The sequence below is a fragment of the Cherax quadricarinatus genome, chromosome 8 (assembly GCF_038502225.1).
Source record: "Cherax quadricarinatus isolate ZL_2023a chromosome 8, ASM3850222v1, whole genome shotgun sequence".
NCBI classification, from domain to species: domain Eukaryota; kingdom Metazoa; phylum Arthropoda; class Malacostraca; order Decapoda; family Parastacidae; genus Cherax; species Cherax quadricarinatus.
Genome location: NC_091299.1, coordinates 10,817,297 through 10,833,442, shown reverse-complemented (window position 1 = coordinate 10,833,442; position 16,146 = coordinate 10,817,297). Strand labels below are relative to the sequence as shown.

Here is a 16,146-nt window from a genome sequence, read left to right as displayed (position 1 = left end):
TATACAAGCGAGTGTGTGAGAATGTGTGTATGTGCTCAAAGTTGTTCGTTATGTCTCAGTAAGACTCGATTCAACTTAAACAGTGACTGACTAAACGTCCTCAAATAATCTAGCTTCTTGACTAACCAGGCAATCGCAATAGCTTACTTGAACAGTAAGACGAACGATTCACGAACAGCAATATAACAAGCAGCAGCAGCAGCAGCTCAGCGTCAGGAACAAGGGGACAAAATAACGACCCTAACTGGGGACCTTCAGCAGATCCTCCATAAAAGGCATAAAACTCCCTTAATACTGAATCTGGGTTCAGCATAACCAAATTCCTGACTACGACAGTGCGCAGATACCAGACAAAATAAGTTTGAAGATATACCTTTGGACCTGAGTGTCAGTGTGACCCACAACCTCAGTAAAACGTCGAAAATCACCAAGTATGAACTATGCTCTGTGAACGAGTTACACAGAGTTACGAGAAGTATCTTTCGACTCACCACCGAAATCATACTCTACCAAAATAGTCTAACAACAAGAGAGAGAGAGAGAGAGAGAGAGAGAGAGAGAGAGAGAGAGAGAGAGAGAGATGCTGGTCGAACAAGAACCAGCAGAAGAGATAGCGAGCAAGGGAGGCCAGTCCCCAAGCTCAGGTGCGGTCACGTGATTCCTGGTGCTGCCCAGCTACTCCAGGACTGAGCCGGCAGGTAAACAAGCCAGGTGGTTAACAAGTTAACAAGTTAACAAGGTAGTTTGCTAATGCAGGAAGCCACTCAACACTGGAACAGTGAACACAGTAAGTGTAAATGTTATATCCTACCTAATGAAATATGCTAAGTCAAATAATAATATAAAACAAGATATTTTCAATTTAGCTAATATTGAAAATATCAGCAATATAAAATTATATGTAAAATAATATACATCAAATGTACAGTATATACATTGGGCCCCATTCAAGGGGTGCAACACCCAGACTCTGTAGATCAACACTGAAGGGACCCAGGAGCTGTAGGTCAACACTAAAGTGACCCAGGAGCTGTAAATCAACACTCAGGGGACCCAGAAGCTGTAGATCAACACTCGGGGACCCAAGAGCTGTAAATCAACACTAAGGGGACCCAGGAGCTGTAGATCAACACCTTTAAGGGACCCAGGAGCTGCAGATCAACATTTAAGAGACCCAGGTGCTATAGATCAACATTCTCAAGGAACCCAGGAGCTATAGCTCAACATCCTCAAGGGATACAGGAGCTGTAGATGAACACCCTGAAGAGACCCAGGAGCCGTGAATCAATACTCAAGGGACCCAGGAGCTGTAGATCAACACTGAAGGGACCCAGGAGCTATGACTCAACTGGAGCTGAAGTGTTACAGCAACACAGCATGTCTATGGTTCACGGACTAGCACACCAGGCAACCCATAACACATCTATTCAAACACTTATAAATAGTTAAAATTCATAAATACAACGATAAAAGAAGAAATATCAAGATACTTATTAGAAAGAGATTGTAAACATATATTTTTGAATGAATCAGTATTTTTAATTTGCAAAACTTTAAGATGATAAAAAATAGTATTTTTTTTGGCTGTAATTTTTTTTTTTTTCACAGTGGTAGTCTACGAGATGCCATCAAAAAGTTTTCGGACTCGAGTTTTGGGGTGCTTCTTGGGTGAAATTTTGCGGCGGCGTAGATGACGCTGTGCAGTACGTTCCCTTGTGAAGCAGTCTGGCGAGGTTCACTGTCGGTCGTTCCGTTAATTCTTTGTTGTGTGTAACCGAATGGAATCTTTCAAAGAAAGAACAGCGTGTTTGTGTGTGAAATCGTGTTTCAAGCTTGGTAAAATGACCAACGACTCACAAAATGCTTCAGCAAACATTTGATGATGAAGCAATGGGTCGGACAGTGTTCCGAATGATTTTCTCGAATCAAAGCAGAACTAACGTCAGTTGAAGATGATGAACACTCTGGTCGCCCATCAGCGTCAAAAACAGACGCCAACATGCAAAAGTGAGGAAGATTATTCAAGAAGATCGTTGTCAGAGTATCCAGGACACTTCAGTTGTTATGAAAAGTTCTTATGTGTCGTATCAGAGCATTTTGACTGAAGATTTGAACACGAGGCGAGTAGCTGCAAAATATGCAACTCAAGACCATCGTTTTCTGGCCAAAAACAATATGACGGTCATTTCCACACACACTCCATACTCCCCAGATCTAGCCCCCTATGACTTCTCTCTCTTCCCAAAAATAAAAATGGCACTCAAGGGACGGCGTTTAACGACGTGGAAATTTAAGCAGACGCACAGGCTGGTCTAAAGGACGTTAGAAAAGAAGAGCTCAAGAAATATTTTAAGAAGTGACAGAGACGCTGGGATCAGTGTATAGCCTCCTAAGGAGAGTACTTCCAGGGAGACAACTTCAACTAGGTGCTTAGGTAAGCCTAGATATTTTTTCGCGGTAGTCCACAAACTTTTTGATAGCACCTCGTGTTTTAAATTCTCTTCATATATATATTAAGAAATATGTATGTGTACCCCTTGTCTTTCTGGAAGAAGAATGCCTACCGGAGGAGCAAGTAGTGATACACATCTCAAGAACTGGAATATTGGGCAAATTGGTACCTACAAAGTCCAGTAAGAGTCCAAAACTTCCTCCAAGTGAGATACATCAGTGTTGAAGGCTTGAATATAAACAGAGAAGGCATTCACGAGTTATTTCATGGAAATCAACATTACAATTTTCCAAATTTCTTCGATAAATTTATAAATATTGTACAGTTGGTTAAAAAATGAGGATACAAGGGTAAAAATAACATTTATTTCGACAATGTTTCGTTTTCAAGGAGTGAGGCGCTGTTAGACGAGTCACTTTCTCATCTGACGGAGGCTCGAGCTTCCACTACTCTTAAACTCCCACATGGGTTTAGTAGTTAATATAGAAATATAAATAATATCTGTAAACTTAATGGAGTTAATAAAAGTATTAGTCAGAGGGCAGAAGAGGGGTTGTTGAGGTGGTTTGGTCATTTAGAGAGAATGGATCAAAGTAGAATGACATGGAAAGTATATAAATCTATAGGGGAAGGAAGGCGGGGTAGGGGTCGTCCTCGAAAGGGTTGGAGAGAGGGGGTAAAGGAGGTTTTGTGGGCAAGGGGCTTGGACTTCCAGCAAGCGTGCGTGAGCGTGTTAGATAGGAGTGAATGGAGACGAATGGTACTTGGGACCTGACGATCTGTTGGAGTGTGAGCAGGGTAATATTTAGTGAAGGGATTCAGGGAAACCGGTTATTTTCATATAGTCGGACTTGAGTCCTGGAAATGGGAAGTACAATGCCTGCACTTTAAAGGAGGGGTTTGGGATATTGGCAGTTTGGAGGGATATGTTGTGTGTCTTTATATGTGTATGCTTCTGGACTGTTGTATTCTGAGCACCTCTGCAAAAACAGTGATAATGTGCGAGTGTGGTGAAAGTGTTGAATGATGATGAAAGTATTTTCTTTTTGGGGATTTTCTTTCTTTTTTTTTGGGTCACCCTGCCTCGGTGGGAAACGGCTGACTTGTTGAAAAAAAAAAATCTGTAAACTTTTTTTTCACACGTAAACTAAGGAGAGGCAGGTGGCGAGAGTTGCACACTGCTGTCTGAGATGCAACGAGACGTGAGCCTGAAGCATCCCTGGGGACAGGAATGATTAGCATACTTATGGAGTCTTCCATGTAGGGAATCAACGCAGTTTTAAACCCGTCCTTATAGCACTCACGTACCTTCTGGTAAATCAACATTATTATTATTATTATTATTATTATTATTATTACTTGTATGTGTCTTGGTAATGCATCGACGAGACTTCACCAAAAATGACTGTTATTATAATATTACAGGACAGTCGCCTCGGAGGTTGATGGCAGGCTTCATGCTGACTACCATGTTCCTCTCCATGTGGATCTCCAACACGGCCACCACAGCCATGATGGTGCCCATTGTGGACGCTATCCTGGCGGAGCTGTACGCGGTGAGTTGTGTCTTTACTGGCAGAGCTGTACGCTCATGTGTTGAAAATATCAATACCTGACAGATACCTGTCATATGAGAGTCGAGCGGGGAAGCCTGTTAAACGTTTTGCACTCTGGCAGGATGACCAATTTTTACTCCGTCTCCTAAATGTGTGATATTGTAGGTAAATCTCACACATTTCTCCCTCACTGTACACTTGACTGAGTGTTAGTAGTTCTCACCTCTGTAATATTTCCTCTGTCGTTTGGGTCTGGTTAGAGATAGAGCCGTGGCAGCTGTGACCTCAAAAATCATTAAAATATGTAAGATATAGAACATGTAACTAACATATATCATAACACTACTACTCTTCTACTACTACTACTACCACCATTACTACTACTACTATTCCTGCTGCTACTACTGTCACTACTACTCCTGGAGCTACTACTGGTACTATGCTGCTGCTACTGCTACTATTAATAATAATAACAGTAATCATAATAATAATAGATCTGGTCTCCAGTCAGTGTAGATCTCGTGACAACTATCACAGTATGTGGTGGTGGAAGTGCCGCACCACAGGTGGAAAGTACAAAATAAAAGTCTAGTAGCCGGACACTGACCTTGGTGTGCCACTGGCGAGGTATTACCTCGTCATGGGTGCGTATACTGACAGGTGAATGTGTATTATCATGTATACACAGAGAAATGTGAATCATTATATACACCCCCCACTGAGTTATGTATATATATTATTTATATATGGGGAAATGGAAAAAAAAGTCTTCCTCCGTAAGCCATGCATGTCCTAAGAGTCTACTAAATTTAAAAAGAAAAACATTAATTTTTCTCTTTAGATCACCCTGTCTCGGTGGGATGCGGCCGGTTCATTAAAAAAATATATTTTTATGTATTTGTATATATATGTATATATATATATATGTATATATATATATATGTATATATATATATATATATATATATATATATATATATATATATATATATATATATATATATATATATATAAGTGTGTGTGTGTGTATGTGTGTGCGTGTGTGTGTGTGTATGTGTGTGTGTGTGTGTGTGTGTGTGTGTGTGTGTATGTGTGTGTGTGTGTGTGTGTGTGTGTGTGTGTGTGTGTGTGTGTGTGTGTGTGTGTGTGTGTGTGTGTGTGTGTGTGTGTGTTTGTGTGTGTGTGTACTCACCTATTTGTGGTTGCAGGAGTCGAGACATAGCTCCTGGCCCCACCTCTTCACTGATCGCTACTAGGTCCTCTCTCCCTGCTCTATAAGCATTATCATACCTCGTTGTTAAAGCTGTGTGTGGTTCCTGCCTCCACTACATCACTTGCTAGACTATTCCACTTCCTGACAACTCTATGACTAAACAAATACTTCCTAACATCTCTTTGACTCATCTGAGCCTTCAACTTCCAAGTGTGATCCCTTGTTTTTGTGTCCCATCTCTGGAACATCCTGTCTCCTTTCTCCTTATCTATTCCTCTCAGTATTTTGTATGTCGTTATCATGTGGATTATTTATGAACTGAAATTTCAGCTGGTTTCTTCGTCTGTGCTGATAGGGTGTCCCATATGCTAGTACCACTGGTGTAACTGGAGTCATTTACTCCTGTCCGTTTGTGTGTACGTTCTGGAAGAATTTCCTTCACCAGCTCGTTGAATCCGTTGAAGGATAAAAAGACCGGTAGGGCAATCTGAGAGGCTGTACGCATGCGCAGTCCACCTAATCTGACCAAAATTGTGACTTGCTCCCAATGTAATTCGTCCAGGGAAAGATTTAGCGCTTTTTCAAGCATGTACTTTAAGAGGAAGTTGTGGTTTCCCAGTTTGGTTTTGACAAAAGAACGAGAGCATTGTGAAAAAAGTAAGTTAGCTTAGGAAGGGATGGGCAGCTGGAGAAAATATTGAAGGTATCTTGAGCATCACTGTCACTGATCTTGGCTTCCATTTGCTTAAGGAGAGTACAGTGAGTGGGATCAACAACTTTGACTTCTTGTTCGATGGTGTGTTTGTTGGAGGACACCAGTTCGCATGTCGAAGGTTTCTGAGCTCGTTAGACAGATCCTCGGTGACCAAAATTTTTTGATAGCCCGGAAGAAACGGAGAGAGGCAAGAGGGTCTCCCTGCTGGACACCTTCACTTGAGTCAGTTCCGTGCTCTCCAAAGAGAAGTTTCGAGTCACTAGTGTAACAAAAGCAGATAAAAGGACTGTGACGCCCATGTATATATATATATATATATATATATATATATATATATATATATATGGAGTTAAAAGATAAAGAATCACACACAAAGTGGGAGTTGTCACAGCTGCTCTTTGCTGATGATGCTGTGCTCTTGGGAGATTCTGAAGAGAAGTTGCAGAGATTGGTGGATGAATTTGGTAGGGTGTGCAAAAGAAGAAAATTAAAGGTGAATACAGGAAAGAGTAAGGTTATGAGGATAACAAAAAGATTAGGTGATGAAAGATTGAATATCAGATTGGAGGGAGAGAGTATGGAGGAGGTGAACGTATTCAGATATTTGGGAGTGGACGTGTCAGCGGATGGGTCTATGAAAGATGAGGTGAATCATAGAATTGATGAGGGAAAAAGAGTGAGTGGTGCACTTAGGAGTCTGTGGAGACAAAGAACTTTGTTCTTGGAGGCAAAGAGGGGAATGTATGAGAGTATAGTTTTACCAACGCTCTTATATGGGTGTGAAGCGTGGGTGATGAATGTTGCAGCGAGGAGAAGGCTGGAGGCAGTGGAGATGTCATGTCTGAGGGCAATGTGTGGTGTGAATATAATGCAGAGAATTCGTAGTTTGGAAGTTAGGAGGAGGTGCGGGATTACCAAAACTGTTGTCCAGAGGGCTGAGGAAGGGTTGTTGAGGTGGTTCGGACATGTAGAGAGAATGGAGCGAAACAGAATGACTTCAAGAGTGTATCAGTCTGTAGTGGAAGGAAGGCGGGGTAGGGGTCGGCCTAGGAAAGGTTGGAGGGAGGGGGTAAAGGAGGTTTTGTGTGCGAGGGGCTTGGACTTCCAGGAGGCATGCATGAGCGTGTTTGATAGGAGTGAATGGAGACAAATGGTTTTTAATACTTGACGTGCTGTTGGAGTGTGAGCAAAGTAACATTTATGAAGGGATTCAGGGAAACCGGCAGGCCGGACTTGAGTCCTGGAGATGGGAAGTACAGTGCCTGCACTCTGAAGGAGGGGTGTTAATGTTGCAGTTTAAAAACTGTAGTGTAAAGCACCCTTCTGGCAAGACAGTGATGGAGTGAATGATGGTGAAAGTTTTTCTTTTTCGGGCCACCCTGCCTTGATGGGAATCGGCCAGTGTGATAATAAAAATAATATATATATATATATATATATATATATATATATATATATATATATATATATATATATATATATAGGTAATAGGTTGGTAGACAGCAACCACCCAGGGAGGTACTACCGTCCTGCCAAGTGAGTGTAAAACGAAAGCCTGTAATTGTTTTACATGATGGTAGGATTGCTGGTGTCTTCTGTCCGTCTCATAAACATGCAAGATTTCAGGTACGTCTTGCTACTTCTACTTACACTTAGGTCACACTACACATACATATACAAGCATATATATACACACCCCTCTGGGTTTTCTTCTATTTTCTTTCTAGTTCTTGTTCTTGTTTATTTCCTCTTATCTCCATGGGGAAGTGGAACAGAATTCTTCCTCCGTAAGCCATGCGTGTTCTAAGAGGCGGCTAAAATGCCGGGAGCAAGGGGCTAGTAACCCCTTCTCCCGTATACATTACTAAATTTAAAAAGAGAAACTTTTGTTTTTCTTTTTGGGTCACCCTGCCTCGGTGGGATACGGCCAGTGTGTTGAAAGTTGAAAGATATATATATATATATATATATATATATATATATATATATATATATATATATATATATATATTATATATATATATATATATATATATATATATATATATATATATATGTATATATATATATATATATATATATATATATATATATATATATATATATATAATTATATATATATATATATATATATATATATATATATATATATATATATATATATATATATATACAGGTAGTAGGTTGGTAGACAGCAACCACCCAGGGAAGTACTACCGTCCTGCCAGATGACTGTGAAACAGAAACCTGTAACTGTTTTGCATGATGGTAGGATTGCTGTTTTCTTTTTCTGTCTCATAAACACGCTAGATAACAGGGATATCTTGCTACTCCTACTTACACTTTGGTCACACTTCACAGACACGCACATGCATATATATATACATACATCTAGGTTTTTCTCCTTTTTCTAAATAGCTCTTGTTCTTCTTTATTTCTTCTATTGTCCATGGGGAAGTGGAAAAGAATCTTTCCTCCGTAAGCCATGCGTGTCGTATGAGGCGACTAAAATGCCGGGAGCAATGGGCTAGTAACCCCTTCTCCTGTAGACATTTACTAAAAAAAAGAAGAAAAACTTTATTTTATATATATATATATATATATATATATATATATATATATATATATATATATATATATATATACATATATATATATATATATATATATATATATATATATATATATATATATATATATATATATATATATATATATATATATATATATATATATATATATATATATATATATAGGCTCCTTGAGAGACGAAGACAAAATCACTCCTAATAAGAAAGTCGTAAAGCAGGATACATTAAAACACTGCAGTCACTTTTCTTGAAAATTGACAAGTGTAGCCTCAATCTTGGAGAAACGAAGTACCGTTAAGCATCAACACAGTGCCTCCTAATCAGCCTAACCTATCACGTCTGTAACCTTCAGCGATACAAGGGTAGCAATCACAGTACACAATCTAATCAGAGCATTACGACGCGGTCTTACAAGCAACGCATCAGACCTGGCAAATTGGCTAGGGGTTTCTTACATAGCAGCCAACTACCCTGATCATGGTCTTCCAGCTAGAGTGATGTATGTCTTTAAAAACGTATGATAGCAGGATGCCAGACGCAAGGCTGGGCAGGGGAAAGAAGCAGCTAGCGTGTTTACTGACGACCCTCTGATACGCTTTACCAGCGCACCCATAGACTCTCACACAAGACCAACTCACTCCCACACCCCGGCAACTCACTCCTACACCCCACCAACTCACTTCCATACCCAACCAACTTCTTCCCACACCCCACCAACTCCCTACTGCTGGTGGTGCAGGTTAGAAGTCCTACCATTGGTGGTGCAAGTTGATATGCCAACCACTGGTAGTACAGTTGATTAGGCCTGCCAGTGGTGGTACATGTGGGAAGGATTACCACTGGTGGTGCAGGTGGGTAGGCCTACCTCTGGTTGTGCAGGTGGGTAAGCCTACCTCTGGTTGTGCAGATGGGTAGGCCTATCACTGATGGTACACGTGGGTAGGCTTATATCTGGTTGTGCAGATAGGTAAGTTTACCACTAGTGGCACCTTGGCACTGCTCCTCACTTAGCTTCCACTTTGTGTCTTAGAAGTGTCACACTGTTGGTTACACTTGTAACACAAATGTGCAGACATTTAAGTATCATTATTATCGAAACGTTTCGACAATAAAAGGCACTTTAGTGTTGCAAATGCCTCTTACCCATCAACTTATATGTCATTTATAATACTATACTGTTGTAACATTATTTTTCATTTATCCCTCAGAAAAGTGCCTTTGTTTTCTATAATTTCCTTGATATTCTCCGGTCTTTATCACGTGCGCTTATATAAGGCTTCTCGAATTGCGCTCCAAACTTAGTAAGAACCAACCAGCTACGTGGTCCCCAAGACAGCCTCGCTCGGCAAGATTTCCGTTTGCAGACCAAACAATATGAATTAAGTCTGCATTTGTATCTTGCAGTGAGGTCTTCCTAGACCGAAATCTGTAGTACTCGTTTTATCTCTTGTTTATTTTGCCCATGTGATTGTAAATGGTATGTAATACTAATAAGTTGACGAGTAAGATATGTGACACTTGGGTATCTTTATTAACGACCTGTATTCGACTCATGACGCTTGTATTACAGGCGAAACGCGTTGGCATTAAATATACCCAAGTGTTGCTCATTAGTTTGATAATGTGAATGCGTGCATATTATTGATCAGTTTGTCAGTCATTTTGACTGCAGGAGCGTAGGTGTTTCCACTAGCTCCTTGGTGAATGATACATCTCTTGCCCTCCGTCAGCGTCAGTGTGGTCACTCTATCTTCTCAGTGTTGTCTGGAATCTTCTTACAACCATTGTCCTCAATAATGCTCGAGTTGCTGCAGACCTCCGCTCAGCTACCTTATAAAATGGACGCCACTGCCTTGAACAGTTCATGATCCAAGTACCCTTTTACTAATTGAGTTTCTAATATTTCTTCTGCTTCTCTTCCTCAACATAAACTTCAGTTGTTTGTTTTTATTCATTTTGCTACTTCACTTACTCTCCGCGGTGTCGTTTAGTAGCTTGACCAGTCCCAGTGACCTTCACTAAATGTTCTTCTTAATCTTTTTTCCCTTCTAACAAAGACAGGTTGTTAATCTTGATTGCGAGAGAGACTACCTTGGGATAAATAACTAAGTACTCTCTGGCTCTGGCGCCTTCACTGCTCTTGCCTCCATCTTTTTTGCTGCCAGACTGCAAGAGCAGGATATCAGACTTCTAGACACTTTTCCAGCTGAATATTCTATATGGGTATAGTGTTTAATATAATATAAAATAATATTATAATAACAATTAATAACAAAATTACGAACTCCATTCTTCCCAGACTTTGGTCGTATTCAACATTTTCGTCTTATACGTCCTTCCCTGTAGTAATTTTATAGTATTTCTTGCACTCACAAACTCGGTGTCTGTCTCGCATTAGGGCGACGGAGGTTAGCACTTAATATAAATAAAAAAAATTATAGCACCTGTACTCCCATTTAGAATACTGTTGTCCTTCCATCTACCTTCAAATTGGCCACATTTTACGCCATTCCGCCATCTTCCACAGGGACAAAGTGACGAAGAAGAAACTGGTACAGAAATAGCGGATCTGAGTATACATCTTCCTCACCAGAGTCAGATGGATCTGGTCCCCGCCGAGGACACTCAAAACAGTCATAGGTAAGTCTCAGTTACTTTGGTGATGAATAAAGATACCTAGATGTTACACATGTCTTATTTATGAACTTGTCGGTGTTGTATTCCATTAATATAAGTAACTCATTACTTAGCGGTTAATGTAGGACAGAAGCCGTAAAACACCTAAATCCTTTATTATAACGAGGCTTAGCTTAATTAAAGCTTCTTAACGTTAACGTGATCAAGTTTTCCTTGGAAGATAACTTGGTTAGGTTCTTCTTGGAGTAACACCGCCACAGTTTTCTACTCAGAAGCATCACCCTGTAATGCAAATGATTTTAAAAAACTGGGAAACAAAAGTATGGGAACAGCACATAAGAAACGCTGAACACTATTAAAAGCCTCTTGACAATTTGGGGTCCAGCAAAATTTGGGAGCCTTCCCAATGAGTGGAACAATTTGCTATGTAGTGTTATTGAAACTAGCAGCTTGGCTAGATTGAAAAATAGAGTAAACAAATGTATGAGCGATAATGGTTGAGTATGAGTAAGACCTACCCAGTATGGGTGAGGAGGTATATTACGATGCTACTTTTTTTTTGTTTATACATTTCTTATATATTGCATAGTCTAATTCGATGAAAATTATTATTATAATCAAAGGGGAAGCGCTAAACCCGGAGGATTATACAGCGCCTGGGGGGTAAGTGGAAGGCATTCAGGCTTAATTCGGGGAACTGGAGCACAGATCCAATTCCCTAAATCAAGAACCCCTCACCAACATCAAGGAACCTTCCTTGAGGGGATTCGAAGAAAAGCATTGCAGTTCAGCCGGTCTCCTGGCCATGCTAGACAACTTCGACATACACCCGAGCTGATGAGTAAGACACATGTGCGACACTTCGGTATCTGATGTACAAAACAGGCACAGTACTGTGACTGGAACAATACAGAAATAACTGGTCCAAGGCGGACCGAAACGTAGTCATAACCTTCTCTTTCCTATGTGTGGGTTATTTGTCACCTAATTATCTTCATTGCCGAAACATTTCACTCGCTTATCAGGCTTCTTTATTTGAATACAGGCGAATTACAACATATTTCTGCCCTACCAAATTCCCAAAGAATTTACTTCAATGACCGTATTTATAAATGTGTTCCACTACTCTACAGATCATGGTGTATTTTTCTTGAGCCAGCTTTCAGCTACATTTTCCCTACTTTTGGACACATCAAGCTGAGGAAGGAAAATTCAGAATGCATATTTGTTGCCGTAATGTTGGACTCGAGGTGTCAGAAATGTCTAGTTTGTTAGTCATGCAATTCTAAAAGCTAAATTAGATTAAAACAGCTTAGAAACAGATGTGTTAACATAATATGAACTTTAAAATTATTTCAGGAACCTGGTATACTAGTACGCCACGAAGCCTAAACTATACTTGCACAAAAATATCACACCAAAAGTTTAATAAATAAGTCCTACCTACCCCTGATGACAAAACTCTGCTCGACCCAGCCACATGCAACACTAGCTAACCTAAAATATTTAAACCCTAAGATACAGGGTTACCGTCGATAGAAAATAAATAATGGAGCTTGCGGGAGCAACAGAGAAACGGTAGAGAAGCTACAATCCCCTTCCTATCAGACTGACTCCCAGGAATAGGGAGAGGAGGGGAAACTGAGGACCCCAAGTCTACTCGTAAGGCCGAATCAACGGAAACATCGGCCTCTGAAAGTGCTGAATCATCACTTCAGCGTGGAGCTCTTCCCACTACCAATACAAGACTCCAGAATGCCAAGAATATTTTAAGACTAAGAAATTTCAGTATACTCCAGGGTCAGTCAGAAATAATGAGTGCTGAAAATGAGTGTTGTATTGCAGTCAAGCTAAAAAACAGACATTTATAAGTAGTCTCGAAAAAAAAAAGATATAGAAGAAGCCTTGACCTGGCTATCTTGACTTGGTACTCAAGCTAAAAAGAAATTTTATGACTCAGCATATTGATTCTCAAGATAAAACCGCAAAGAAATATATGGCAGAGTGACTGGCCATGTCCTACCTCACGACGAACGTGGTGAAGGCTTGTGGTCATGACTTGCTTTCTGACGAAGGTCGCGAGCACTGCGTGAGAACATCCTTCTGGCGGAGATGGAGAAGACTTTGTAGTTATGACCTTTTCCCTGACGGAAGTCGCGAGGTCTGTGTGGCCATGACCTGCCTCCTGACGAAGGTGGTAAGGGCAATGTGGCTCCTGCCTCTTGACGAAGGTGGTAAGGGCAGTGTGCATATGACCTGCCTCATGACGAAGGTGGTAAGGGTAATGTGGCCATGACCTGCCTCCTGACGGAGGTGGTGAAAGCTGTGTGCACATTATAGACAGTTATATAAACGCACAATTATACAGTTATACTGCAGATGCACAAACAATTGTTAAGCACCTCTTATGGACACGATAATGCGGATACTGAAGCTGCTTATTATGTATTAGGCTAGATGAACCAATTTCAACTGGCAAATAACCACTACCCTGTTAATTCATTATGAAACATCTCTTACTACATCAAGACAATAACCCAGAAAATGAACCATTGTAATAACATGTTCATAACAAAGAAGCATTATGGAACATTTTAAAGGCTGAATATTCCTAAGAATATTTCTTATCGAACATTAAGCAGCTCCATTCATAGGAGTAAAATCCTAGTAATATTACGATTGCGTTGATTACTCGACCTAGCACATAAATATTCTTTGCTAACCCACTAGGAACTACCGCAGGGACTGTCATGTAATAATCTTTTGTTTTTAAATGGGATGGAAACCTAGATTGGGTAGTCTAGCTGTATCTTAACTGATGCTTAAGACCCGTCTTGTTTCCTAGCGGACAAAAAAATACCACCCACTTTTCACTAATTTTCTTAAAAATTTCCTGTAACAACCATTCTGGTGTGTATCATGTATCACTAGTGTAATCATCTATTGTAGTGGATCACAAATAACTCAGTCCAAGTGTGAATCCTATTTTTTGTTCTGATTAACTCATCTCTTGTCTTATTAATTCTTTCGTAGGTCATAATACCCTTTCAAAGAATGTTTTTTTTTTAATTCAAAACTCATCTTGTTATTAATGGTTATAGTGGTGATAAGTATACGTACACAAACTGCATCTGCCATACGAAAACCCTTCTCAAAATATCCTCAGAAATATCACAGGATGATGAACATGCCTGACTATAACACACGATCCCAAAGCTGACATAATGTTGAGAAGTGCGACGCAATCTTCGAAGCCTGGCCTCACACCACAAGCCTGGGTCCAAATGGCGTCCAGCTCACTCGTTGGTGAACAAGCTTTGATTAGGACCCCCCTCAAGGAAGGTTCCTTGATGTTAGTGAGGGGCTCTTAATCTAGGGAATTGGATCTGTGCTCTAGTTCCCTGAATTAAGCCTGAATACCTTTCACATCCCCCCCACAGGTGCTGCATAATCCTACGGGTTTCGCGCTCCCCCTTGATTATAATAATAATAATAATAATAATAATAATAATAATAATAATAATTTGATTAGGACAACATTTCGCTCTGTGTAGAGCGTTATCATAACTTCACAAAGCTTTTTTTTTTAAGGACTTTATTAAGAAAAGTTTATTTCACAACGTTTGACTTCAAACCTCAAGATTATCTACACAAATGCAGCCGGTATTATTAAAGACAATCTAAATAAGAAAAGGTGAAGGGCAGCGGCTGAGATGTTATAGCACTAGCAGTCGATAAAAAAATATCTATTGTAATATATCTAAGAGTAATAATAAGTACTGCAGCGTCGAAGCTTTGTAAACTCCCTACTGCTCAGGGTTCCTGGACTTCATATTAAAGGCCATCAAATTATCTTTATGATAGACTTTGTATATCGTAACAACATGATCCACCATTAAGTTACAAAGTCAGTACTAACAACCCTTAGTACATCAGATTAAGATGTTTGTTAACTGCCACTCCGAAAAAAATAGGCAGTTTAAGAGTAACAGCTTATACTAAAACAAGGAAATAGATATGGAAAAAAACGTGCCAAGGCAGTGCCATTGTGCGTTATCCAGGATGATTACAAGTTGGTACTTTAATAATTGAAGGGTCCCTAGGGCTGTGATGGCCGTGCTGCACAACCAGTTGCCGCCAAATGCCGCAAGAGTCAGACATTATATGACAGCAGTAATGAGAATAAAGCTCAAGGAGGAATCAAAGTGAATTTGACTAGGAATCAAGAAAACTTCACTGACAGCAAGGAATTAATGTCAACTAATCCTATATCAATTGTCCTCATCGCTCTCGGGCCGTGTGGACCTATTGTGCAAACGCTCCTCAGTTGCCTGACTGCAGTGGTGTGAGGTGGTGCTTGTCGCGCCTCTGCCGTCAAACCAGGAGAACTACCATCAGTCAACATGGCGTTTAGTCATAGACGCAGGATCAACACTGTCGGCGTTGAGCTTCTCCGAGGGGCAATAACGCCAGTTTCAGCCCAAGTATTACTACCTAAAATCATCAGAGAGACGTATGGCATTCAGGATGGAGAGTTGTACGGGGTAGCCTTAAACGGAGCACATAGAATTTTTGTGAAACTGCTCTCAGCAACGGTCTATGAATCGTTGGTCAACCGTTTTCAGGACGTAAGTCTTGATGCAACACCAGCTGTTCGTGTGAGGATGATCGATGTATCCAGACATTATACGTGGATCAAACTGCATAATGTCCCCTTTGAGGCTGATGAGACAGACATCAGAGGAGTTTTTGAGAAATACATGTATAGGGACTGTTCATTTGGCCAGCATGGTGCGTGGGTGATGGGTGCCTATGCAGGTCTGCCGGAAGGCACTTTTAACCTCAAAATGACATTGTGACACCCCATACCGTCCTATGTGTATCTACAGAAATTCAAGACACAGGTCATGGTTTCGTACCCCGGGAAAAGACGTACATGCCGACTATGTGAGGAATATGATCACAAAGCGGCGGCGTGTGGG

The 16,146-nt window shown here is 40.4% G+C and overlaps 1 protein-coding gene across 5 annotated transcripts in view; it reads left to right on the top strand.

Annotated features, from left to right (window-relative positions):
* Positions 1-16,146, top strand: part of Indy (I'm not dead yet) — a 114,191-nt gene that overhangs the window by 46,391 nt on the left and 51,654 nt on the right. For all 5 annotated transcript variants that reach the window (XM_070082858.1, XM_070082856.1, XM_070082860.1 and 2 more), the window contains exons 4-5: positions 3,878-4,008; positions 11,055-11,167. In XM_070082858.1, the coding sequence (XP_069938959.1) occupies positions 3,878-4,008; positions 11,055-11,167 (244 nt within the window). The remainder of the gene's footprint in view (positions 1-3,877; positions 4,009-11,054; positions 11,168-16,146) is intronic.